This window comes from Bufo gargarizans, chromosome 10 (assembly GCF_014858855.1).
Source record: "Bufo gargarizans isolate SCDJY-AF-19 chromosome 10, ASM1485885v1, whole genome shotgun sequence".
Lineage (NCBI taxonomy): Eukaryota > Metazoa > Chordata > Amphibia > Anura > Bufonidae > Bufo > Bufo gargarizans.
Genome location: NC_058089.1, coordinates 34103743 through 34128592, shown reverse-complemented (window position 1 = coordinate 34128592; position 24850 = coordinate 34103743). Strand labels below are relative to the sequence as shown.

The 24850-nt window shown below is 48.9% G+C and overlaps 1 protein-coding gene across 4 annotated transcripts in view; it reads left to right on the top strand.

Annotated features, from left to right (window-relative positions):
• The window catches only part of PHRF1 (PHD and ring finger domains 1), an 80942-nt gene that overhangs the window by 42231 nt on the left and 13861 nt on the right, over positions 1 to 24850 (top strand). For all 4 annotated transcript variants that reach the window (XM_044270964.1, XM_044270963.1, XM_044270965.1 and 1 more), the window contains 4 exons: positions 795 to 982; positions 4117 to 4236; positions 5760 to 5908; positions 20691 to 23416. In XM_044270964.1, the coding sequence (XP_044126899.1) occupies positions 795 to 982; positions 4117 to 4236; positions 5760 to 5908; positions 20691 to 23416 (3183 nt within the window). The remainder of the gene's footprint in view (positions 1 to 794; positions 983 to 4116; positions 4237 to 5759; positions 5909 to 20690; positions 23417 to 24850) is intronic.

Genomic DNA, 24850 nt, shown 5'->3' with positions numbered 1-24850 from the left:
CTGTTCTGATAAAGTTGTTAGACATATATTTATAATCAACTTTTGTGAGTCTTAAGATACATTGTAATAAGCACTGACTGAAGGGCTTTCTGAGACTTTTATGCTGATGACCTATCCTCTGTATAGGTCACCAGTATCTGATCGGTGGGGGTCCAACATCCCAGACCCCCTCTGATCAGCTGTTGAGAAAGCACCAGTGCTGGTCATAGCGCCATGGCCTTCTCTCAGTTCACCAAGCACAGCTCGGTACTTTGTATAGCGGCTGTGCTTTGTATCGTGCTCAGCCCTATTCACTTCAGTAGGACTGAGCTGCACCTAGGCCACTTGACCGATGAACGTGTTGTCACAGGGCCTAGGAAAATCTGAGAGAAGGCCGCTCCAACAGCTGATCGCTGGGGGTCCTGGGTGTCAGACCGCCACTAATAGGTCATCAGAATAAAAGTCTTTAAGAACCCCTTTAATTGCATTTATATGTTTCAATTATTGTTTTTTTTTTTTTTTATGTGCTCATTTACAAAACATACCCACACCAGACAGTTTCCATGACTATGACGAGTGTCATCTTGAAGGATGCATAAATGATTGCAAGCGAATATTCATTTGTCCTTTGATCGCAGGGCATTTTTACAATGAACAGTCACGTGCAAACGATTGTTCAGGCGGTTTTGCTTTGTGTAAAAGGCCCCTAAATGAAAACATTTTATCATTTTGCTATGGAATATTATAAATAAAGGTATACAGTGCCAATAAACATTAAATTGAACCTGTGCATTTTAATATGTTCCCTTTTCCAGAGTCGCAAAGTTCCAACTTCCCACAGGCGCATTGCAAGGTCTTTGGGTATGTGCAGTCCGCAGCGGGGATCTGCATTACCTCGCATGCAGAGGGCACAAGAACAAACATTAGGCTCCATGAGACATGACATTGGTGCTGCCACCCTCTCTGTGTTTGGCAGTGCACATGACCTAGATCCATTTGACAGGTAAATTCTTAAAACTATGTAAAGCTGAAATAACGACAAAAAGCATGCTTCTGAGATCTCATCTGACGTAGCTCTGCTCTTGTTAGGTGCAGGGACAACCTTCATATTCTTGACTGAAAAAGTTTGATCATTAGAATAAATTGGATTGTTGCTTTCATTAAGATAAACCAAATAAGAGTCTTGTAAGCACGGTTCCTTTAATGATGGCAAAAATAGAAGCAATGATGTTACATGGCAAGCTTTCGAGCTTTAAAGGGATTCTGTCAGCTGGATTTTAGTAACAGAGTCTTTGACATCAACACATCAGTCCCCTCGAGTTGTTTTAAAATATACCAGTATTACTGCCACCTGTCTTCTCATTTTGTAAAAAAAAAAAAACGCTTTTATTAATATGCTAATTACCTCAGTAATGCTGTCCCTCTGGCGGTTGGTGCCCAGCCGTGCCCATTCTCTAGGAGCCCAGCCACCGCCCGACTGTTAATTATTCACTCCTCTCATCGCCGATAGTGAGCCGTAATCTGACGCATGCGCCCTGGACCCACTGATCAGCGCTGACCAGTGGATCCAGGGCGCATGCGCCAGATTACGGCGCACCATCGGTGAGGTTACTGAGGTAATTAGCATATTAAAAGGATTTCACCCCTATAACCTAAACATATGCCCATGTCCGTTCTAATAACCTAAATCCTAAGCTGGCCTTAATAAACCTGCTTGTGGCTCTATTAGCCCAAAAAACTGGTTTTTGTAACCTGTCAATCACCTACCTAAGGTGCCCAAGGGGACATCCGTTAATACAGGGTGCCCGGCCGTACCTATCTACGCCTGGTGCCCAGCGCCGCCTTCCCTGTCTTAATCGCCGCCCTCCCTGTCTACAGTGCCGCAATCCTCCCGTCCCTCTGCCAGATCCCGCTCGTGCGCACTAGGCTCAGCCTGATGCGCCCGTGTGGACTCCTGGCAGCGGCTTCGTTGAGCTAATAGAGCCACAAGCAGGTTTAATAAGGCCAGCTTAGGATTCAGGTTATTAGTACGGACATGGGCATATGTTTAGGTTATAGGGGTAAAATCTCATGACAGAATCCCTTTAATAAAAGCGATATTATTTTTATTTATTTTTTAAACAAAATGAGAAGACAGATGGCAGTAATACTGGTATATTCTAAAACAAATCGAGGAGACTGATGTGGTGATGTCAAAAGCTCTATTACTAAAATCCAGCTGACAAAATCCCTTTAAAGGAATTGTCCGCTTTTTTTTTCTTATTTTTTTGTGTGATAGCCTATCTTGAGGATAGGTTATCAATATCAGATCGGCAGGGGTCTGACTCCCAGCACCCCCGTCCACCAGCTGTCTGAAGAGAATGCAGCGCTTGTACGAGTGCTGTGTTCCCCTCTCTGTTTGCCTGCTCGAAATCACAGCAGTGAGCAGGTGTAATTACAACTCTGCTGTCCCTTTTACTTCAATGGGGCGGCTCCTTCCTGTTAAGGTGAATAGAAGAGAGCCGTCCCATTGGGGGGCGGCGGAGTTGAAATTACACCTGCTCACTGCTGCAATGTCAACCGTGAGCAAGGGCTCGTACAAGCGCTGCATTTTCTTCAGATAGCTGATCGGCAGGGGTGCTGGGAGTCGGACCCCTGCTGATCTGATATTGATGACGTGTCCTGAAGATAGGTCATCAATATAAAAAAGTGGACCACCCCTTTAAGCCTGAGGAGGAGACCAAAGTTGTCTTGAAAGCTCGCTATGTAACATCACTGCTTCTATTTTTGTTAGCCATTAAAAGGTTTCAGACCTGCAAGACTTATTATTATTATTATTATTTTTTTTTTATATCTCTTAATGAGAGCAATAAACCCGTTTTCTTCTGGCTAACACAATCTTCCCCACCCCCCTCCTCTTTTTTTTTTTTTTTTTAAATTAGATGATATTGTTAAAAACGCTTGTCTGCAAAAAATGAAACCATCCGAACAGGGATGGCATGCCCACTATTTTCCTCTGAACTTATTCCTTGGCATTTTTGTACTTCCACTCCATTAGGGCAGAGCTGTACTCTGTGACTACAGTTTGGCTACAGTGCCTAAAGGAATGCTGATGTAGTCTCAGACACCCCTCTTTTCTTATCATTGGTTTATGTTGCTGCTCACCCCCTACCTAGGTTAGCCCCATTCACTTGAATGGGCCGCCTCTACAAAAGAGACAACAAACAGGTAAGGCTACTTTCACACTGGCGTTTTGGCTTTCCGTTTGTGAGATCCGTTCAGGGCTCTCACAAGCGGTCCAAAACGGATCAGTTTTGCCCTTAATGCATTCTGAATGGAAAAGGATCTGCTCAGAATGCACCAGTTTGGCTCCGTCCTGCCTCCATTCCGCTTTGGAGGCAGACACCAATATACTGCTTGCAGCGTTTTGGTGTCCGTCTGACAAAACTGAGCCAAACGGATCTGTCCTGACACACAATATAAGTCAATGGGGACAGATCAGTTTTCTATGACGCAATAGAAAACTGATCCGTGCTCCATTGACTTTCAATGATGTTCAAGACGGATCCGTCTTGGCTATGTTAAAGATAATGCAAACGGATCCGTTCTGAACGGATGCAGACGGTTGTATTATCTGAACGGATCCGTCTGTGCAGATCCATGACAGATCCGCACCAAACGCGAGTGTGAAAGTAGCCTAACTTTGAAGAGGGAGTAGCGTCCACGCTGCTATTCTTTCAAACTTCTGATATTGATGACCTATCCTGAGAATAGGTCATCAGTATTAACCCACTGCTCTACCCCTTTAAAAAGTACAGATAACTAAACAGTCAGTGAGAAATGGGATTTTCGGGTAACTACCACACATATAGTGAGACCAATGAGCCTTAGTAAAGTGGAGCCTGGAGGGCCATTTTAAAGGGGTTGTCTCATTTGAGGCATTGGAGGGCATATCACTAAGATATGTCATCAATGTCAGATAGGTGCGGGTCCCCTGAAAGTAAAGGAGAGCACACCAGGCATGTGCACCATGCTCTGCATTCATTTCTATGGGACTACCGGAGATGGCCAAGCCAGCACTCTGTAATAGTTAATATTTAAAAACTGTCAGTATACTGTTGAATGTAAGAATTTGCTCCATGTTTCTGTTTTCGACAGTAATGATGATCAGATCAGTAATCTCTCATCTCCACTGACTGCTAAGCGGAGGGTCCTCTCTCGCTCTGCCTTGAGGTCACATCAACCAGTTGCAAGGCCCATCTCTGTTGGACTTTCACGGTATGAGAAAATAAAATCTGTATTGGAAATATACTGTGTATACACGGTCGAGTCACATTATTATGGTTACTTCCTACTTTCGACACTGGCAGCATGATCCGGCATGTTGGGTATACAAGGTGTGGATATGCTGTCTGCTCCCATATCCCTCATTGCTGTCATGGGTAAAAGGAGTGATTTATCACAGTTGTGAAAAGGGATGACTATTGACTTTCGGGTCAAGGGTAACAGTCAGATGTTACATCCGAAAGTTGCTTCGTTCATAACTTTGGATTAATACTGTACAGAGATCTGTCTCCGTACAGTATTAGAATGCATGGGCTCCGATGAGCCGAAGTTAGTTATTCACGAAGTCGCGCATGACTTTGTTGAATAGTTACGGTAATTGATTTTTAAAGTGGAAACCACACTTAACACTGAATTCTGCTTTGGTTCTGACTTGTACCGAAGGCAAATTCAGTTTCAAGTTTTAAAGTGGTTTCAACTTTGCGAATAACTAACTTTGGCTCATTGGAGCCCATACATTCTAATACTTTATGGAGATGGACCTCCGTACAGTATTAATCCGAAGTTTTGAACAAAGCGACTTCGGATGTAACATCTGAAGTTCGCTTCGCTCATCACTAGTGACGGTATCTCTGAAACTGCGCAGTTTGTTAACTCTCCGCATACTGCTATGGTGAAAGTGTATGGTGATTTGGACAAATGTCACCAAAGTGAATAAACAACATGGAAACAGTGGAGCACCACGAGCCATTGATATGTGAGGGGAACAACTCCTATGAAGGTGCACGATGGCGGACAGACATGCTACGGTGGAGCAGCTCACCCCTAAAATGAACAGGGGCTACCAGAGGTGTGTCTAAAACAGTTCAGCGAATTCTACTGCGTATAGGGCTCGAAAGCAGACATATGGTCAGAGCACCTCTGCTAACAAATATGCATCGTCAGTAAAGGCTTCAATTTTCGCGGCTGTATCGTCAGAATTGGACCTCCACGGATTGGTAGAGGGTTGCTTTCTCAATTCAGTTGCATTTTCCATTTCATAGACCGGATGGACGTTGGCGAGTCAGGTGAGAAACATCAGAAAACAAACACCCCACAATCATTGTTGGAAGAACACAAGCTGATGTTGGCAGAGTTATGGTCTGAGGAATGTTTTCATGGCATTCCTGGCCCAGTCTTAACCAATCTGGGTACAAATCCATCCTTGCAGATCACGTACACCCATCAATACTGATTGTATGTAGTGGAACAGATAGGATCTTTTAGCAAGACAATGCGACATGTCACATGTTAGAAGTGTCCGACATTGCTTTGAAGATCATAACCAAGACTTCCAAGTACCCCATAATAATGGTGGTTATAATAATGTGACTCCTGTGTGTATCTTGCTTTGCTTGATGGGTGATGTTGAATATATGTAACTTGGCATGAGAATTGGTATGTACATTGTATGTATATTGGTTAATGCCATAAGCTGTAGTGTCAATTTAATTTTTTTCTTATTATGTGTTCTTCAGAGGCAGAGCACCCCCCTTAGCTTCTGATTCAGTTGCAGAACCTGTGCCGGATCTCCTGGGAAGTATCCTCTCTGGGCAGAGCATGCTCATGATGAAGAGTTCTGATATTGTGATCAGTCGAGATGGATCTTTGACAGCCAAGAAATCTGGTGAGACATTTATGCTGAGGTGTTTCTTTCTCGTGCATGGCATTGGGGGACACAGCACCATGGGTATATGTCCAACTACCACTAGGAGGCACTAGACACAAAAAGTGTTGGCTCCTCCCAGGTGGGCTATACCCTCTCCACAGGCACGAGGCTATTCAGTTTTAGTCTAGTGTCCGTAGGAGGCAGACCTGTCCTGCTTTTTTGCAGGTTCTGCTGTTTTTTATTTTTATTCTTTTCTTTTTTCTCTCTTCCGCAGGTCTCGGTGTTCTCCACCGTTATACCTGCTGCAGGCTGGGGCTCCATCGTGTTCCACTTTAGTTGCCCCCCTGCGGGCGCGTACTTCGGTACCATCGCCGGTCACCCAGTCCCCACGGACTGCATCCGCAGTGGCTTGCCGGCATTCCCACGGTTTCCGTGTTGAGTCTGCCGAAGGGGTGACCCTGCTGCGCCCGAAGACATCGGATGGTGAGTATATCTGATGGTGAGTATACTCCCCTGTGTCCCTGCCCCAGGGTTAGGTTCCCTCCTGTGGCCAGGGGGATGGGATCCACCTTAGCTGGGGGTCCTGGGGAGCCTCCATCTTCCCCCTAGCCAACCCCCCCTTTTTTCTGGGGGGGGTTATATTCTTGTTTCCCTCCCTTCTCTTCCCCCTTGGTTGGTCTTTTCTCTCCTCCCTGGCCACACAGTCTTCTCCCTGGCTTCTCCGCTACTTTAGTCCCCGGCTTCTGCCGGGACTAGGCCTCATCTTCTGTGGCCCGTTCCCGGCTCCCAGGTGCTCCGTTTGCCCTGATCCACCTGTCCCTAGGTGTCGCTTCTCCCCCCCTACCCTCCTCACCTATTTTTATGATTCGGTGGGCCCTCTGTCGGCCGCGGTTCGCCCCGCCCCCCTCGCTCCATTCCCGGCCGCCTTATAAATCGAGGCCCCGGCTTTTGGGCCCTGCTAGGCCGCAATCTTCCCGGCCCCTCCTCCTTGCTTCCCGGGCTTTTCTGAGCCCCGCCCGGCCCTTGGGAGGGGCTATCTCTTCACCCTTTCCTGGGCTAACGTGTTTTTTCTGCTGAAGGGGGTGGTTAACCCCTTCCCTCCCCTCAATTGCTTTATGTCCCCTGCAGCCCTACTGACCACCTCTTTTGGGGGGACAAGCTGCTGCAGCGCCTCTTTGGGGGAACAGGGCGTCCGGGTCAGGATAGACAGCCTCTGCTGGCTGCTTTTTGAGCATCTCCTCTCCCAGCCTCTCCTCGGTCGCCACGTGTTTTCACGTGCGTCCGCTGTCTGCACCTCTCTGGGTCTAACAATGGCTGCCGTGCGGTCAGCCTGTCCCTGCTGGGTGCAGTACCTCTTCCCAGATCCTTTCCCCGAACAATCCCTTTGTGTCGGTCCCCCATGAATGGGCTCCCTCCGTGTCAATGCCATGGGAACCTTGACCGCCTCTCCCTGGCGGTGTCGCTGGCCGCTACCAATCCAAATTGCGGCCACCTCTGCCCTCCCAGGGTCCTCCCTGCAGATGGGGCACGCTCAGTTAGGGGTACCTGCACCCGGGTTCGGCTAGGGGTAGCTCACGGTACTCCCTCGGGTGGTCTCAACGGGGTACCACCCCTCCTCGGCATCCTCGGATCCCCCCCAGGACAGGCCTGAGGCTGGTGACGAATCCTTCCTGTCACCCCATCCGTTGCCTCTGGGGACACCTCTGCGCCGATTCCCTCGGAACAGAGCATCAGGCGGTCTTCCTCCATACAGAAGCCCTCTGGGAGGTCAAGACGAATGTGGACGGAGGAACCTTTCCTACCCAGGGTTGGTATCCCCTCTAGTGGATTTTCGGATGGTGCTCCCCTGACCACACAGGTATTCAACCGCACAGGTAAGGCAGCCGTCCCCGTGTTTAGCATACTGAGTCACCTACGCGGTGTCTCTGATACGTACGCCTTCTCCTTAACAGGGGGATGCCTGCACCACTGCCATAGGCTGTCCCTGACAAGCCTTCCTGGTTCCCCTATACCAGGGGCTATCCTCTACATATTTGAGAGTGTTTCCACAGGGTCCCCATCCTGGTGGTGGTGTTCGCCACTCTACCTCATTACAGGGGGTTCCTGTTCTGGGCAAGCGGTTAGCTCGGCTATCGCCTCCTGTAGGTTGGGGAGTTAAGAGCAATTGTACAGCTGCCTTGCCCCTTTTCATAGGTAGTGTACCTACACCTACTCCAGATGCTGAAGCCATTACTCCTGGCTGGCTCTGGGGTGTTCCATACAGCACTATTTCTCCCTTCCGGGCGAGATGTACAGGCCGCTTCGATTGCCGTTGCAATTGCACCTGTCTGTTCCCAGCCACTTTGCTCCCGTCATAGGTAGAGTATCTACGCCATCTCCTGATGCTGTAGCCAATTCCCCTGGCTGGCGCTATGGTGTTCCGTGCGGCACTATTTCTCCCTTTCTGGCGAGATTTACAGGCCGCCTTTAATTGCCGTTGAAATTGCACCTGTCTATTCCCAGCCATTTTGCTCCCTTCATAGGTAGAGTACCTACGCCATCTCCGGTGCTGTGGTCGATACCCCTGGCGGGCTCTATTGTCTTCCAGGCGGCAACATTTCTCCCTACGGGCGAGATATAGAGGCCACTTTCTATTGCCATAGAGTTGCCCCTGTCCGGTTCAGTTACACCTGTCTGTTCCCTGCCACCTTGATCCCTTAACAGGTAGAGTACCTGCACCATCTCCGGATGTGGTAGCCGTTCCTCCTGTCCGGCTTTATGGTGTACCATGTGGCATTTTCTCTCCCTTACAGGACGAGATTTTGAGGCCTCCTCCAGTTGCCGTGGCCATTGCACCTACCTCATCATAGTGTGCACCAAACAGCCATCTTACTTCCTTCATAGGTAGAGTTCCTGAACCGTCTTTGATGCTGCAGCCGTTACACCTGTCTGGCTTCTATGGTGTACTATGCGGCCCTGTTTCTGTTGCCATTGCACCTACCTGATTGTAGTGTGCACCTGTCTTGTTCTTTGTGGTACCGTGCGGCCCTATGGGTTCCATTGTTAACGCAGTTGCTGTTGCACCTCTCTGGGTCTGGGGTGCACCATGCGGCCACATTGCTTCGATCTTAAATGAAGTTCCTCTTCACAGCCATATTTCTACTTTACAGGTTGTGTACCTGTACCCTCCGAATGCTGTCGCATCCCCAGATGCTGTGGCTATGTTTCCACTCTCCTTGGTCGGCAACATGCAGCCACTTTACCTTTATTTTAGGCGTGTGTTTGTAGTACCCCAAGTGCTGGGCCCTGTGGTGCGATCTGTGGCCCAGACAGTTTCTTTCTTACTAGGTGTTTTCTGCCCACGGGTTCTAATCTGTGCTGCAGATGTTGGTTCCATCCGTTTGGTTCTTCCATACGTCTGCCACTCCGTTACTGTCGTCCTCATTGGTCTCCTTGTGCCGCTCAAGGCACTGTCAGCACCAGGTCACCCTTGTTCAGCATGTGCATGGTTACCATATCTGGCAGGGGTGGGTCAGCCCATCCCCCACCTTATCGGTCTAGTGCTGCTTCTGGTAGCTCCAGTATATGACTGATCTGTCTGGTCCGGCGGGTGGTCCTCATTCAACCTCCTACTCCATGGCCAGGTGGTTGTTGGCCTTTGTGCTAGAGTTGCTCTTGCTTTCTCTTTAAGGTCCTACGGTATGCTGTGCTCCGCGTTACCCCATGTTATAGGGGAGTACTCACATTGTTTCCTATTGCTGAGCGGGCCATTCCTGGTGTAGTACAAGGATCTCCACTGGATCTTCTACCTTGTTTGGACATGTAGCTGGTGAGCATCGGCCGCGGCAGTGGTTTTCGGTCATCGCTGGATGTCCGCCTCACGGTATCCTTCTGGGTCCACGGCTTTTATCATTGCTGGACGTCCTCCCTGACGGGTCAAGGACAGGACCTCTGAGCGCCACACACACCTGTCTGAATTTTCAGCTGATTGCTCTGGTATCGGACAGGGCCCCGTAGTTCCTTCTGGGTCCAGGTGTTTTCGGTATTCCCTTGTATTTTCTGCTTAGTTGTGCTACATGGCGAAGGGGCAGTCCTCTTGGACCTTGCTGTCGTCTGCACCTGTCTGGTACTTTCTCCCCCCTGGAAGTTTTCTGTATGCCGGTCGCAGCTGGTTTCTACATTTCTATGTAGGCTACCCCGGTTTTTTCATGGCGACTTCTGCATTCCTTATGCATATCGATGTCTGTCGTTTTGTGGTACCTCCGAGCTGCTGTACTTGCCCTCTCTGGGACAATGTTTACGGTTTGCTGGTCAATGTTTTTGGTGCGGCTAGTTGTCCATGGCCAATGTCCCTTCCCCTATGGCGGTTTCTTTTCGCCTTTCCTGGATATGCTGGCTTGCGTTGTCTTCCGGTGGTTCAGCTCCTGGTTCCTTGTGACCCCATCTGGGTACTCCTTTCTGGAGTCCCTGTCCCTGTTCATTTGAGGTCCTCTTGGGATTTGTCTTTTTTTCCATCCTCCCACGTAAAGTACCTGGTATTGAGTGGTTTGGTGCTACGGTTTGCAATTCCACCGTATGGTCTCCTTCGGGAGGGACCTCCTCCTGTTGTAGACCCCTTCCTCCTTAGGCTGTTTGGAGTGCTCTTCTTCTACTCCCATGTCTGTCAGTCCAGTGTGTTCCTGCCAAGGTTGCCTGGGCCTGTCTCTGGTTCCTTTTTTCCATGATACTTCACATGCCCAGAGTTTCCTCTGGTCTTGCGCTTTACAGTGCTATCTTGTTTTCGGAGGCTTGTGCCTCGTTTCCTGTTTTTGGGGACGCAGGAGCGATCGTTCTTTGTTCCTGGCTTTTACCTACAACCCCCTCCTTCTCCAAGGGTTGGCAGTTTCCTCTAGCAGCCTTGGGTTTTCGCCTTTACATGGGGCGCTTGGCTTCTTCACCTGGCCTTGCGGTGAGGGGAGTCCCTCTCCCTTCACATGTGAGCCTTGCTATGGCTTCCCTCACTCGTTTGGTTTCCAGTGCTTCCCTGTTTCTTTTCTCCCCTGGCCTTTCAGGGGATGGCCACAGGTTTATGGGTCTGAGACAATGTAGGGCGTTGGGTCGATCCAACACGCAGTGCTGTCCTAATTTTTTTCTCCAGCCCTTGGCTGCGCTTGGTTCCCTTTTGCCACCTTCTTGCATTTGGGATTTTCTTCCAGACATTTGTCCTGGGGTGCTGGCAGTCTTCCCTGCTTCTTCTGAGGTTTCTTCCTTGTTATGAGACCTCTTGCCCATTCCGTGTTTTTTCCTGTTGGGTCACATGGTCACATTCTCCTGCACCTGTATGCCCAGCCGGTGGCACGTCTCTTCTTTTCCCACCCTCAGGGACTGCTTTGGGACGTCCCATGGTGCTGTGTCCCCCAATGCCATGCACGAGAAAATTGGATTTTTTGTACTCACCGTAAAATCCTTTTCTCGTAGTAGGCATTGGGGGACACAGATCCCACCCTATGTTTTTACTTCCGCTTCTCCGGGCTGGTCTCTTGATCTTTCCCGGTACGGGAGTTGTTGGTTCCTTGCTTTTCTTCTCTCTCCTACTGCTTTTGGTACAAACTGAATAGCCTCGTGCCTGTGGAGAGGGTATAGCCCACCTGGGAGGAGCCAACACTTTTTGTGTCTAGTGCCTCCTAGTGGTAGTTGGACATATACCCATGGTGCTGTGTCCCCCAATGCCTACTACGAGAAAAGGATTTTACGGTGAGTACAAAAAATCCAATTTTTTTGGTGTAAACGCTATGCAATATATATCTATATATATATATATATGTCATTGAAGAGCTTCTCCCACCAAGAACATTAACTACCCATTCACAAGATATTAGAGTACTGAGGCCTCAGCTGTCAGATCCCCCAGATAGAATATTTTTCACCAGTTCTGTTTATTTGATTCAGCCACAAAAGCTGAAACAAGGCATTGCATTTGGATTTTAAGGTCTGGGTTTTAGGTGTATATGATGAGTTGATGTAGGGGTACTATACAGATCAGTTTTCTCGCCCATTTTCCTTGGGGGACACAGACCTTGGGTATAGCTCAGCTCCCTAGGAGGCGTGACACTAAGTAAAACTGTTAAGCCCCTCCTCCATCAGCTATACCCTCAGCCTGGAGATAGAGGCTACCAGTTTTAGCTTAGTGTCCAAGGAGGCAAGACACTCCCTGCTACTGCAGGGCTGTTTTCTCCTTGTTATTTTTACTTTTTCTTCTAATTTTGTTATTTTATTTTTTCCTAGGGATACCAGAGACGCATTAGACCTCTCTGCTCTCCCGGGGTTGAGCTGCGCCAGTGCCAACTTATCTGCACTGCTGCCTCCCCCACAGAAGCAATAGGAGGATCTGGGCAGCAATGGCTCCCCTACATCCCGCCAGCTAGGGGGTCGCCCGCACGCCAAGCCCCTCTTCCAGCTTCCTGCCACTGCGGTGCCAGTGGCTGAAGGGGCGACCCTGCTGGAAAGGACTGAGGGTAAAGACGTCGGACGGTGAGATGGCTATTCCAGCCCATACCCCGTCCCTATCTGCAGCATCTACCCCTCTGGGTAAGGGGGGCACCCGTGGTCGCTCATTCTGAGCGCTCATCTGCAGGACAATGCAGCACAGCAGCATCCTCAGCACCCCCACGCCGTTCCCCCCCCACGCTGCTATCTTTCTCCCCCCCCCCCCTCCCCCTCCCCCTCATTCGGGGCTGACTCCATTTTTCACCCCCCCCCCTTCCCGCCGAGAACGGGGGGCGGGGCTTAGCGGTCCCGGCAGGGGGCGGGGCTTACGCGCGCGTCATTTTGGGGGCGGAGCTACGTTCTCCTTCACAGGAGACATTTCAAGCGCTGGAGGGGGCGGAGCTTGTTCCCCGCGCTTTCTGCTGAGGTTTCCCGCGCTTCCTCACTCCTGACAGGAAGCTGGGACACGGTGGGGGACTCTAACCTCCTGTGTACATCGCTCGGCTTCTGTGGGCGCTCTCTGCTGCTCACTGCTGTTCACTGCTTCTCTGCTGCTGCTGATCTGGGCCATCTCCTGACGTTCTTCTGAGGCACTGGTAGGACAGTTAACCCTCTCCTAACCCTCCTGGTCATAGCTGCTATAACCCTTTGTGGTCTCTATATTAGAGTACAACCACACTTCAGCATGTCAGATCCCACGGGTGCCCCCAAACCCTGGTACCATGCCTGTACCGCCTGTAAGGAACTTTTTCCGCGTGGGCAATCTGGGCCGCATTGCCTTGCATGTCAGGCCCCGGTGCAGGGCCTGCTTCCCGCTGCGCCCCCCGGTGCCTCTGAACCCCCTGACTGGGCTAGGTCTCTGTCTCAGGCGGTGGAAAGCCTTACACACGTAGTGGGCCGTCTCGTGGATAGACCGCCTCTCCCGCAGGCTGCCACAATCCCTGTCGCACCCGCTGGGACTACCGTTTCTGCCGCCCCCACTGGTTCCCTGCCTCCCAGCGAATCTTCCAGGGCCCGGCATACTCAGAAACGTTCAAGGGTTGAGCGCACATCTTCTCCAGATGCTTCGCTCTCTCCGCCATGCGTGCGAGCTCAGTCAAGTCTATCCTCTCAAAGGGATACGCTTTCTGAGGGAGAACTGGCGGATTCGGACGTGGACATGGACTCAGAGCTTCCGTCCAAATTGGCGTCCGCGGTGGGGCATCTTGTCACTAGCATCCGTGATACCTTTCAGCTACACGATGACCCCCCCAGCTCTGAACAGGCCGGCGTGTCCTTTCTCCGCCCCAAACAGGACCTCCAAGGTTTTTTCCCATACACGCTGATTTTTCTTCTGTGGTATCCAAGGCTTGGACTCGGCCTAACGTCCGCTTTATTACACCCAAAAAGCTGGACATTTGTTATCCCTTTCCAGCGGATTCTGTGACCACGTGGACATCCCCGCCTAAGGTTGATCCTCCCGTGGCTCGCCTGTCCAAAAGCACTACTATTCCTGTACAGGACGGATCTTCCCTCCAGTCTGTTGAGGACCGTCGTACGGAATCCCTCTCCAAGGCCATATTTACTGCCTCTGGTTCGGCCCTTAGACCGGTCTTTGCCTCCGCCTGGGTTGGCAAAGCGGTCTCTGAATGGGGTTTGCAACTGGAACGGGAGTTAGGGTCGGACGTCCCTGTTCAGGACCTCCGTTCCTTAGCCCAACTAATTGTTCAGGCCGGAAAATTCGTCTGTGAGGCCTCCCTTGATGCGGGTGCCCTGATTGCCCGTTCCTCTGCCCTGGCAGTTTCTGTCAGGAGGGAACTCTGGCTGAAGGTTTGGGCGGCGGACGCCGCTTCCAAACGCTCTTTGGCCGGCCTACCATTCACGGGTTCCCGCCTTTTCGGAACCCGTCTGGACGAACTTATATCAGAGGCCACGGGTGGGAAGAGTACTCACCTCCCCCAGTCCAGGCCAATGGGCGCCCCCCGTGGTCGCGCTGGTTCGTCCCGTTTTCGGTCCTTTCGCAAGCCCACCGGGTCTAGACCCGCGGCCAGTTCTTCTTCCTCTGGCCCAGCCCAGGATAGACGCAAGAAGCCGTTTTTTTCGGACGCAACCTACCTGGCGCAAGTCCCAGCCTGCACGGGCTCCCACAGGCCAGCAGCCCTCTGCCTGAAGGTGCGCCCCCACCCACCCGCGTGGGGGGCCGCCTTCTCCTATTCAGGAACGTATGGCGGGCCCACATCTCAGACGCATGGGCGCTCGAGATTGTATCTTGCGGATACAAAATCGAATTTGCATCCATTCCGCCAGACCGTTTCTTCCGATCCCGTCCTCCGCGAGATCCCGTACGAGTGGCCGCCTTCTTCGCGGCCATTCACTCTCTAATGGACAAGGGTGTCGTCGCCCCCGTGCCTCCGACGGAAAGGTTCAGGGGGTTCTACTCGAACCTCTTTGTGGTTCCCAAGAAGGAAGGCTCAGTGCGTCCGATCTTGGACCTAAAACGCCTGAACCGTTTTCTCCGACTGCAGAGATTCCGGATGGAGTCTCTCAGGTCCGCAGTGGCCTCCCTGGAAAGAGGGGATTTCATGGCCTCAATCGACATTCAGGATGCATACCTCCACGTTCCGGTTGCTCCATGTCATCACCGCTTCCTGCGCTTCGCGGTGGGGGACGATCACTTCCAATTCGTCACCCTTCCCTTTGGTCTGGCGACGGCTCCTCGAGTGTTCACCAAGGTCCTGGCCCCTGTCTTGGCCCTTCTACGTTCAAGAAGTGTTTTTCTTCTCCCATACTTGGACGACATCCTGGTCAAGGCACCCTCCTTCTCTCAGACATCCCGCAGTGTGGAACTCACTCTGGAGACCCTGACGCGGTTCGGTTGGATTATCAACCACCCCAAATCTTCCCTTACCCCCTCCAGACGGCTGATCTTCCTGGGGATGCTCCTGGATACAGAGTTGGCGGAGGTCCGCCTTCCGTCGGACAAGCGTCTGGCCCTTCGCGGGTCGGTTCGCAGTCTCCTCCGTCATCACCGCCCTTCCCTCAGATCCAGCATGCGGTTGTTGGGACAGATGGTTGCCTGTTTCGAAGCGGTGCCGTTCGCACAATTCCGATCCCGCACCTTTCAGAGGGCAATTCTGTCGGCCTGGGACAAATCACCGAGGAGTCTGGACAGGACCTTTCTTCTGCCTCCCCTGGCTCGGGCTTCCCTCGGCTGGTGGTTGCATATCCCTCTTGGGGAAGTCCTTCCTTCCACTGAACTGGCTGGTGATTACCACAGATGCCAGCTTACGGGGGTGGGGGGGGGGTTTTCCCTCCCCGGTCCGTCCAGGGCGTTTGGTCTCTATCGGAGTCCAGACTTCCAATCAATATTCTGGAACTGAGGGCGATTCTTCTGTCCCTCAGACACTGGACCCATCTGCTGAGGGGCCACCCTGTTCGGATCCAATCGGACAATGCCACGGCTGTGGCATACATAAACCATCAGGGAGGCACTCGCAGCGCTGCAGCGATGCAAGAGGTGACCCTCATTCTCCTCTGGGCGGAGACGCACGTGCCGGCCTTATCTGCGATTTACATCCCGGGGGTGGACAACTGGGCGGCGGATTTCCTCAGCCGGTCCACCATCGACCCGGGAGAATGGTCCCTGCACCCAGAGGTGTTCGAAGCCCTTTGTCTTCGCTGGGGTCGCCCCGACGTGGACCTCATGGCCTCCAAATTCAACCACAAGGTCCCCCTATACCTGGCCAGGGCACGGGACCCGAAGGCATACGGCGCCGACGCGCTCGTCCTTCCGTGGCGCGAATTCTCCCTTCTGTACGTCTTTCCTCCTTTTCCCCTCCTGCCACGGGTTCTTCGGAGGATCGCGGCAGAGGGCGTTCCCGCGATTCTAATCGCCCCGGATTGGCCCCGCCGGACTTGGTACGCCGACCTAATGTTGCTGTTGGCAGACGCACCGTGGCCACTGCCCTCCAGGGAAGACCTTCTCTCTCAGGGACCGATCTTCCACGAGCATTTAGACTCGCTACGTTTGACGGCGTGGCTATTGAGACCGCCGTCTTAACGCGACGGGGTTTCTCCGCGGACGTAGTCCGCACCATGATCCGGGCTCGTAAGCCCGTATCCTCTAGGATCTACTATCGGGTTTGGAGGTCCTATCTGGGGTTCTGTGAGTCCCGGAGCATCCCACCTCTCCGGTTTTCTCTTCCCACAATCCTGTCCTTCCTCCAATCGGGTCTGGACCTGGGGCTGTGCCTCAGTTCTCTGAAGGGTCAGATTTCGGCGCTGTCTATTCTTCTCCAGCGTCCCCTGGCCCCTCTAGGGCCAATTAAGACCTTCTTACAAGGGGTGGCTCACTCTGTTCCGCCGTACCGCCCTCCAGTTCCTTCCTGGGACCTGAGTGTGGTGCTCTCGGCGCTCCAATCAGCCCCCTTCGAGCCTTTACGGGAGGTCTCCCTTCGCCTTCTGTCCTGCAAGGTCATCTTTCTTGTGGCCATCACGTCTCTCCGACGGGTGTCTGAGTTAGCGGCTCTTTCTTGCTCCGAACCTTTCCTGATCTTCCACCAGGATAAGGTTGTGCTTCGGCCTGTCCCGACTTTCCTGCCAAAGGTGGTCTCCGCCTTTCACATCAATGAGGACATCGTCCTTCCGTCGCTCTGTCCCTCTCCTTCCCACCCCAGAGAACGGGAACTGCACCGTCTGGATGTGGTCAGGGCGTTGAGGATTTACTTGGGGGTCACCGGGTCCTTTCGGCGCACGGACTCCCTGTTTGTGGTTCCGGAGGGTTCGCGCAGAGGGTTGGCGGTCTCCAAGGTGGCTATTGCCCGTTTCATTAAACTGGCGGTGTCTGAGGCTTATCGAGCCAAGGGCAGACCTCCGCCTTTCGGCGTCACTGCTCATTCCACCAGAGCAGTCGGAGCTTCCTGGGCGCAGAGGCATCGGGCCTCGGCTGAACAGTTGTGCAAAGCAGCCACTTGGTCCTCTCTGCACACTTTCACAAAGTTCTATAGGGTGCATACGCATGCATCAGCGGATGCTGCTTTGGGCCGCCTGGTTTTGCAGGCAGCGGTTTCCTGATGCTCTGGTGGTGTTCCGCCTTGGGTTTGTGGTCCCTCCCTTCTTGGACTGCTCTTGAACGTCCCAAGGTCTGTGTCCCCCAAGGAAAATGGGCGAGAAAAGGAGATTTTTGTATAACTTACCAGTTAAATCTCTTTCTCGCTCTTCCTTGGGGGACACAGCACCCACCCTTCTGTGTTTGGTTACAGGGTTATGGTCTGGCGCCCCGTTGGGTTGCTGGCTGGTTGTTTCCGTTATTGGTTGTTATCCTTTCACTACTTGGACACGCAACTGGTAGCCTCTATCTCCAGGCTGAGGGTATAGCTGATGGAGGAGGGGCTTAACAGTTTTACTTAGTGTCACGCCTCCTAGGGAGCGGAGCTATACCCAAGGTCTGTGTCCCCCAAGGAAGAGCGAGAAAGAGATTTAACTGGTAAGTTATACAAAAATCTCCTTTTTTCCACATCTAACCGAACAAACTGGTGAAGGAGGATATAAATGTTTTAAATTTAGGGTAATCTCAATGATTAATATTCATAAATAGGTGTGAGTCGTCTAGTAACAAAAAGACTACACGCTGTGCTTAAATACAAGGTATTTATTAACACACTACACGTCTCTAGTTTAATTAACACTTATATACAGTACAGACCAAAAGTTTGGACACACCTTCTCATTCAAAGAGTTTTCTTTATTTTCATGACTGAAAATTGTAGATTCACACTGAAGGCATCAAAACTATGAATTAACACATGTGGAATTATATACATAACAAAAAAGTGTGAAACAACTGAAAATATGTCATATTCTAGGTTCTTCAAAGTAGCCACCTTTTGCTTTGATTACTGCTTTGCACACTCTTGGCATTCTCTTGATGAGCTTCAAGAGGCAGTCCCCTGAAATGGTTTTCACTTCACAGGTGTGCCCTGTCAGGTTTAATAAGTGGGATTTCTTTCCTTATAAATGGGGTTGGGACCATCAGTTGCGTTGTGGAGAAGTCAGGTGGATACACAGCTGATAGTCCTACTGAATAGACTGTTAGAATTTGTATTATGGCAAGAAAAAAGCAGCTAAGTAAAGAAAAACGAGTGGCCATCATTACTTTAAGAAATGAAGGTCAGTCAGTCCGAAAAATTGGGAAAACTTTGAAAGTGTCCCCAAGTGCAGTCACAAAAACCATCAAGCGCTACAAAGAAACTGGCTCACATGCGGACCGCCCCAGGAAAGGAAGACCAAGAGTCACCTCTGCTGCGGAGGATAAGTTCATCCGAGTCACCAGCCTCAGAAATCGCAGGTTAACAGCAGCTCAGATTAGAGACCAGGTCAATGCCACAGAGTTCTAGCAGCAGACACATCTCTAGAACAACTGTTAAGAGGAGACTGTGTGAATCAGGCCTTCGTGGTAGAATATCTGCTAGGAAACCACTGCTAAGGACAGGCAACAAGCAGAAGAGACTTGTTTGGGCTAAAGAACACAAGGAATGGACATTAGACCAGTGGAAATCTGTGCTTTGGTCTGATGAGTCCAAATTTGAGATCTTTGGTTCCAACCACCGGGTCTTTGTGCGACGCAGAAAAGGTGAACGGATGGACTCTACATGCCTGGTTCCCACCGTGAAGCATGGAGGAGGAGGTGTGATGGTGTGGGGGTGCTTTGCTGGTGACACTGTTGGGGATTTATTCAAAATTGAAGGCATACTGAACCAGCATGGCTACCACAGCATCTTGCAGCGGCATGCTATTCCATCTGGTTTGCGTTTAGTTGGACCATCATTTATTTTTCAACAGGACAATGACCCCAAACACACCTTCAGGCTGTGTAAGGGCTATTTGACCATGAAGGTGAGTGATGGGGTGCTGCGCCAGATGACCTGACCTCCACAGTCACCGGACCTGAACCCAGTCGAGATGGTTTGGGGTGATCTGGACCGCAGAGTGAAGGCAAAAGGGCCAACAAGTGCTAAGCATCTCTGGGAACTCCTTCAAGACTGTTGGAAGACCATTTCAGGTGACTACCTCTTGAAGCTCATCAAGAGAATGCCACGAGTGTGCTAAGCAGTAATCAAAGCAAAAGGTGGCTACTTTGAAGAACCTAGAATATTACATATTTTCAGTTGTTTCACACTTTTTTGTTATGTATATAATTCCACATGTGTTAATTCATAGTTTTGATGCCTTCAGTGTGAATCTACAATTTTCATAGTCATGAAAATAAAGAAAACTCTTTAAATGAGAAGGTGTGTCCAAACTTTTGGTCTGTACTGTGTGTATGTGTGTGTATGTGTAATATATATATATATATATATATATATATATATATATATATATATATATATATATATATTTATTTATTTAAAACGCTTCCCTCAACACAAACCAAGTCTGTGTCCAATGGCGGTCAGGAACTCAATAGTGAATATAGTCACTGAGGTTCAGTTTTTGTCTGAAATGCCTAAATCCATCTGTTAGAAATTGTGCACATATGTTTGGTCTCATAGGGTGTGGGGGAGAAGGAAAGGTAACTGTGAGGTGGCAGGTATTTAAAGGGAACCATTCAGGTTGAACATGGTATCTGAGCTACAGATACCATGTTATAGAGCAGGAGGAGCTGAGCAGATTGATGTATAGATTTATGGGAAAAATTCAGTATAAATTGTATTTTATTTACATTTCTGGGCTATGAAGTCAGGGAGGCAGTCCTATCAGTGAATGACAGCTATCTCTGTATGCACAGTCATAGATAGCAGGCTATCAGTCACTAATAGGACTATCAGCCTCCTTGTCTTCAAAGCCCAGAACGTGCAGAAATTTAAATGAGGAAAACACGATAAAGGCTCCATTCAGACGTCCGTAGTGCATTGTGGATCCGCAATACACCTGGCCGGCACCCCCATAGAAATGCCTATTCTTGTCCGTAATTGCAGACAAGGATAGGGCATGCTCTATTTTCTTGCGGAGCTGCGTACCGGAAGATCGGGCCGTACTCCGGAAATGCGGATGCAGAGAGCACATAGTATGCTCTCTGCATCTCTTCCGGACCCTTAGAGAATGAATGGGTCCGCACCTGTTCCGGATGCGGACCCATTCTACGGACGTCTGAATGGAGCCTTTTATTGAATCTTTTTCCATAAAACTATATATCAAACTGCTCAGTTCCTCCTACTCTATAACATGCTGCCTGTGGCTTACATTGAATTTTTTGGTGACAGGTTCCCTTTAATGCTAAGTCCTTATTCTGTGCTTGTTAAGTCATAGTATAGCGTTTTCTAGGGTATATTGCTAAAATTTTGTGAGCTTTTGATAACCTTTTTTAAATTATTTTTAGGTGAAATTTCATCACAGAACTCTAGGGAAGAAATAACACCAGCTGGCCTAAAGGAACCAAGCCCATCTCACTCAGGGTCCCCAACAATCTCCTCCTCACCGAATACATGGAAACCTGTTGTACAGCAACCACATCTCATTTTTCCTTCATCTGATCTATACTCCCTGTCCCCTTCACCTTCGCCACCTCCTGCATCATCCTCTTCTATAAGCATGGATAGATTATCTGTGCCCGACTCTTTAATGCTTGGGATTTCTCCTTTCCGATTGAAGAATGCTTTTACCCCACGGGTTGTCCAAGTGCAGTCTGCTGGACGTCTAACATCAAAGGGAGCTGACCCGCTTCGTATGAATGGAACACTTCGCAATCCAGAGTCAGCCAACTTAAATGATCCAATCCCTCCAAAACCACCAGAGGTCAAGCATCCGATCAGGCCATGTGCTAAAAGACTGGACATTTCTGAATTTCCTCGGATACCAAAGATCAAAAAGGAGACCAACATCAGTCCCAATAGTGAAGGCAGAAAACGTTTGGAGTCCTCTGCCAGCAGCAGTGCAAATGCTAGCCTTCCAAGGCCTCTTGTAAACCAGCTAACTGGACGAGGTGAGAGTAAGCAGTTAGGCAGGTTTCCTACATCAGAAAATACAGAAAAAAGCACTCGCCAAGAATCTCAAACACCTTCAAGACCCTGTGGTGGAATTTCATCTAGTCATACAGCCTCAAGCAACAGTAAAGCACCTCTTTCGAACTCATCGAGGAATGCGGGTTCCTCAGATTCAGGAGGAGGGCTTAGAATAACAATAAGTGGCAGTTCAAGTAATTCTTGTAGACAATTCAGTCCTAGTGCTAAAGACCCTTTCCGCACATCAGAAGGAAAAACGCAACAAAGGGCTACACCGCTTTACCCTTCAAATATCAAACAAGAAAAAACTATTAAAAATGAAATTTATGATCCTTTTGAGCCAACAGGTTCAGATTCAGGGTCGCAAAATAGCAGTCCAGAAAGGCCTGCCACACCCCCGATACCCTCCACATCCACTGAGAACACTGCTACAGCTCCATCTACTGGTGTGAAAGTGGGAGCATTTCGGAGCTTTAAGTTCACCACCCACTCTAGTAGAGTTGGTATATCTAAACTTGGGCCTGACTTTTCTGGGCAGTCACCCACCAACAAAGAGTCACAAGAAAGGAGAAGTCCAGAAAATGTAAGCTCAGAGTCTCCCCCTACACTTAAAATGGATAATGAGATTAAAAAGGAAATTAAGGAAGAAATAACTGAACATATTCCTTTTAGAATAACCTGTCCATTGTCTGGACTAAAAATTACATCTGATCTCACGGCAGGTGGTACTCGCGGCTTCCATTTTGATGTAGAAGATCAGCCTAAAATTTCTATTAAAACTGAGCCAGATGTACTTCCAAACAGAACTTTTCACCATAGTACTGCAGGTGGTAGAGTGGTGTGGGAGGAAGAGGAACCCTTGGAGTCCTGCTCTTTATCCATTAGTCATAGCATAGAACTACAGAAAAAGAAAATCACAGTTAAGGAGGAACCAAAGCCATGCTCAAGGTCGAGATCTAGAACAAGGTCCCGAGAACAAGAGCCAAGATCTGCATCTTGGTCTGCAGAAGAAAAAGAGAGAAAACTCAAATCAAAGTCACATAAGGTAAAGCGATCACGTAGTGACAGGTCAAGCTCTGGAAGCTGTGAACGTTCCAAGAAGAAGCGTCAAAAAGAGAAAAAGAAAGAAAAGAAAAAGAAGAACTACGAGTCTAGAGAAAGAAGAAGGTCCAGATCTAGCAGTCGGAGTAGCTCGTCCCACAGGATTTGTAACATTAAGAAGAAAAAGAAGAAGAAGCGTGATTCGAGGAGTGAATCTGCCAGTCGTCGATCTGTTAGTCCTGAAAAAGAAAAAAAGAGGAAGCACAAAAGTGACAAGAGCTATTCCAACAAAGAAAGCACTTCTAAAGTGAAAGAGAAGAAGAAGTCCAAGGAAGACCGGGAAAAGCAAAAAACAAGGTCACAACCATTGACTAAGGAGATTAAAACTCACAAGTCAAGGGACAAATCTCCCACGTTTCAAGACCAAGAGATAACTAGACACATTGTCTTGTCCCCAAATGACAATGAAACAACTATAATGTGTACAGTTAGCTTTAAATCTGAGTCCCCCACAATTGTTCAAGAGACAAAAAGGTCCATGCTTCTTATACCCAAAGAAGAAGTCCATGAAAGACATGCATTCCAGTACTTGGAAAGTAACATTTCCATTGAAGAGGAAAAAGATGTTGAGCTATCTGATTGTGATGAGGAAGTTAAGATGGAACCCGAAAGCCCACCCTGGTCTCCATCTCTTTTGGATTCCTTGGTTCCTGAAAACAATAATGAAGACATCCCAGAACCCCCTTCTCCAAAGGAATCTTCTCCTTTAAACGACTTGCTAGCTACATCTGTGGTTAGTCCCCAAGCTTCATTGTTGTCTACTGGCACAGAGCCTGCTAGTCCAAAGTCTCCTAGTCCACCGCCATCTTGTGGGGATCATTCCTTGTCTACTGCTGTTCTAACTGTCAATAAGGAGGATGATGATCTTCAGTGGTCACCTTCCCACTTAGATGATTTTCTATTAAATGAACTTTCTGACGACGTGTGCTCGGTGGAGGCTGCCAGCCCAGATGATGTGGATCTTGAAGAGGCTATAATGATGAAGAGAGAAGGGGACTTTAAGGTAAATGGTGTAACTCAAAGGAGTATTCTAATAGTGGTCATTTATGGCATATCCACAGGATGTGCCCTAAAAGTCTGATACATGTGGGCCCCACCTCTGGATCTGCATATAAACCTACAGCGAAACAAAGGAGTCCTTAAACGGCAATATATGCAAAAATTTATTTTATTGAATACCTAAATATAAAAACTTGGAGATCACAAGACACACAAAATATATGATCCCTCCAAGCGGACAGAGTATACATAAGCCAGTAAATGTAAAGTGAGCACATAGAGAGAGAGAGAGCCTGTGAGTGTCTATATACTAAACAGTTATCAAGTGCAACAAGTATACAGCCTTACAAAAGCAGGAACAAATCAAAGGTTTATGATAGCACCCACATTAGGTAAAGTATATGCATATAGTGTAACTACAGCTTACCCATAAAATTGCTGTTGCCACAAGGAGGACCGCATGCAACATTATGGGTAAGCTGTAGTTGCACTATATGCATAACTTTACCTAATGTGGGCGCTATCATAAACCTTTGATTGGTTCCTGCTTTTGTAGGCCTGTTTAGTATATAGACATTCTCAGGCTCTCTCTCTCTATGAGCTCACTTTACGCTTGCAGGCTTATGTATACACTGTCCGCTTGGAGGTATCACATATTTTGTGTGTCTTGTGATCTCCATGTTTTTATATTTATGTATTCAATAAAATGTATTTCTATTTTTGCATATATTGCCGTTTAAGGACTCCTTTGTTTCGCTGTAGGTGTACCTGTTTCCAGTGAGTTGGCATTTTTTGAGGGGTTATTATAGGTTGCTCTACACTGAGTTTGCGCATTTTTATAGCAATGTTGTAACCTAAATATTTTAACTTTGGATCTGCATAGCTCACTGGTTTAGGACAAATTGACTTCTAAATACCAGTAGCCAGTGTAAATCACCGATAGTCCAGTCTTCATTGCTGGCAAATTACAACATACTCACATAAGTTCTTTGAAGTGACAATTTGAGTAAGCTGCAGTGCCCATAGATGATGAGTTCTGTTTCTCTGGGCTCTTTTCTGGTAGTTTATATGTCGCATGCTCTGTACTATATCTTCTTTTTATACCTAATGCTACGACTAGACTTTGCACAGGGACACGTTTCAAACACTTTTTGATATGATGGCATACTGGTGGTCTAGTCTACAAAAACCTAGTGACAGGTTCCCTTTAAAAAATATATTGAAGCAGTATAGTCAGTCTTTTAGCAATTCTCTAACCAACGGGTCAACCCTCAACTTCTGTTTGAATGTAATATTATGGGATTACATGGTCCATACAGTATTTACATACTACACTTGGCTCTCCAACTTGGTGGCAGCAGTTAGAAAGGAAGGTGTCCTTTTGGGACAAACTCTTTAATTTGTATTTGGGACATGATAAAGCTGCAAGTGAAACACT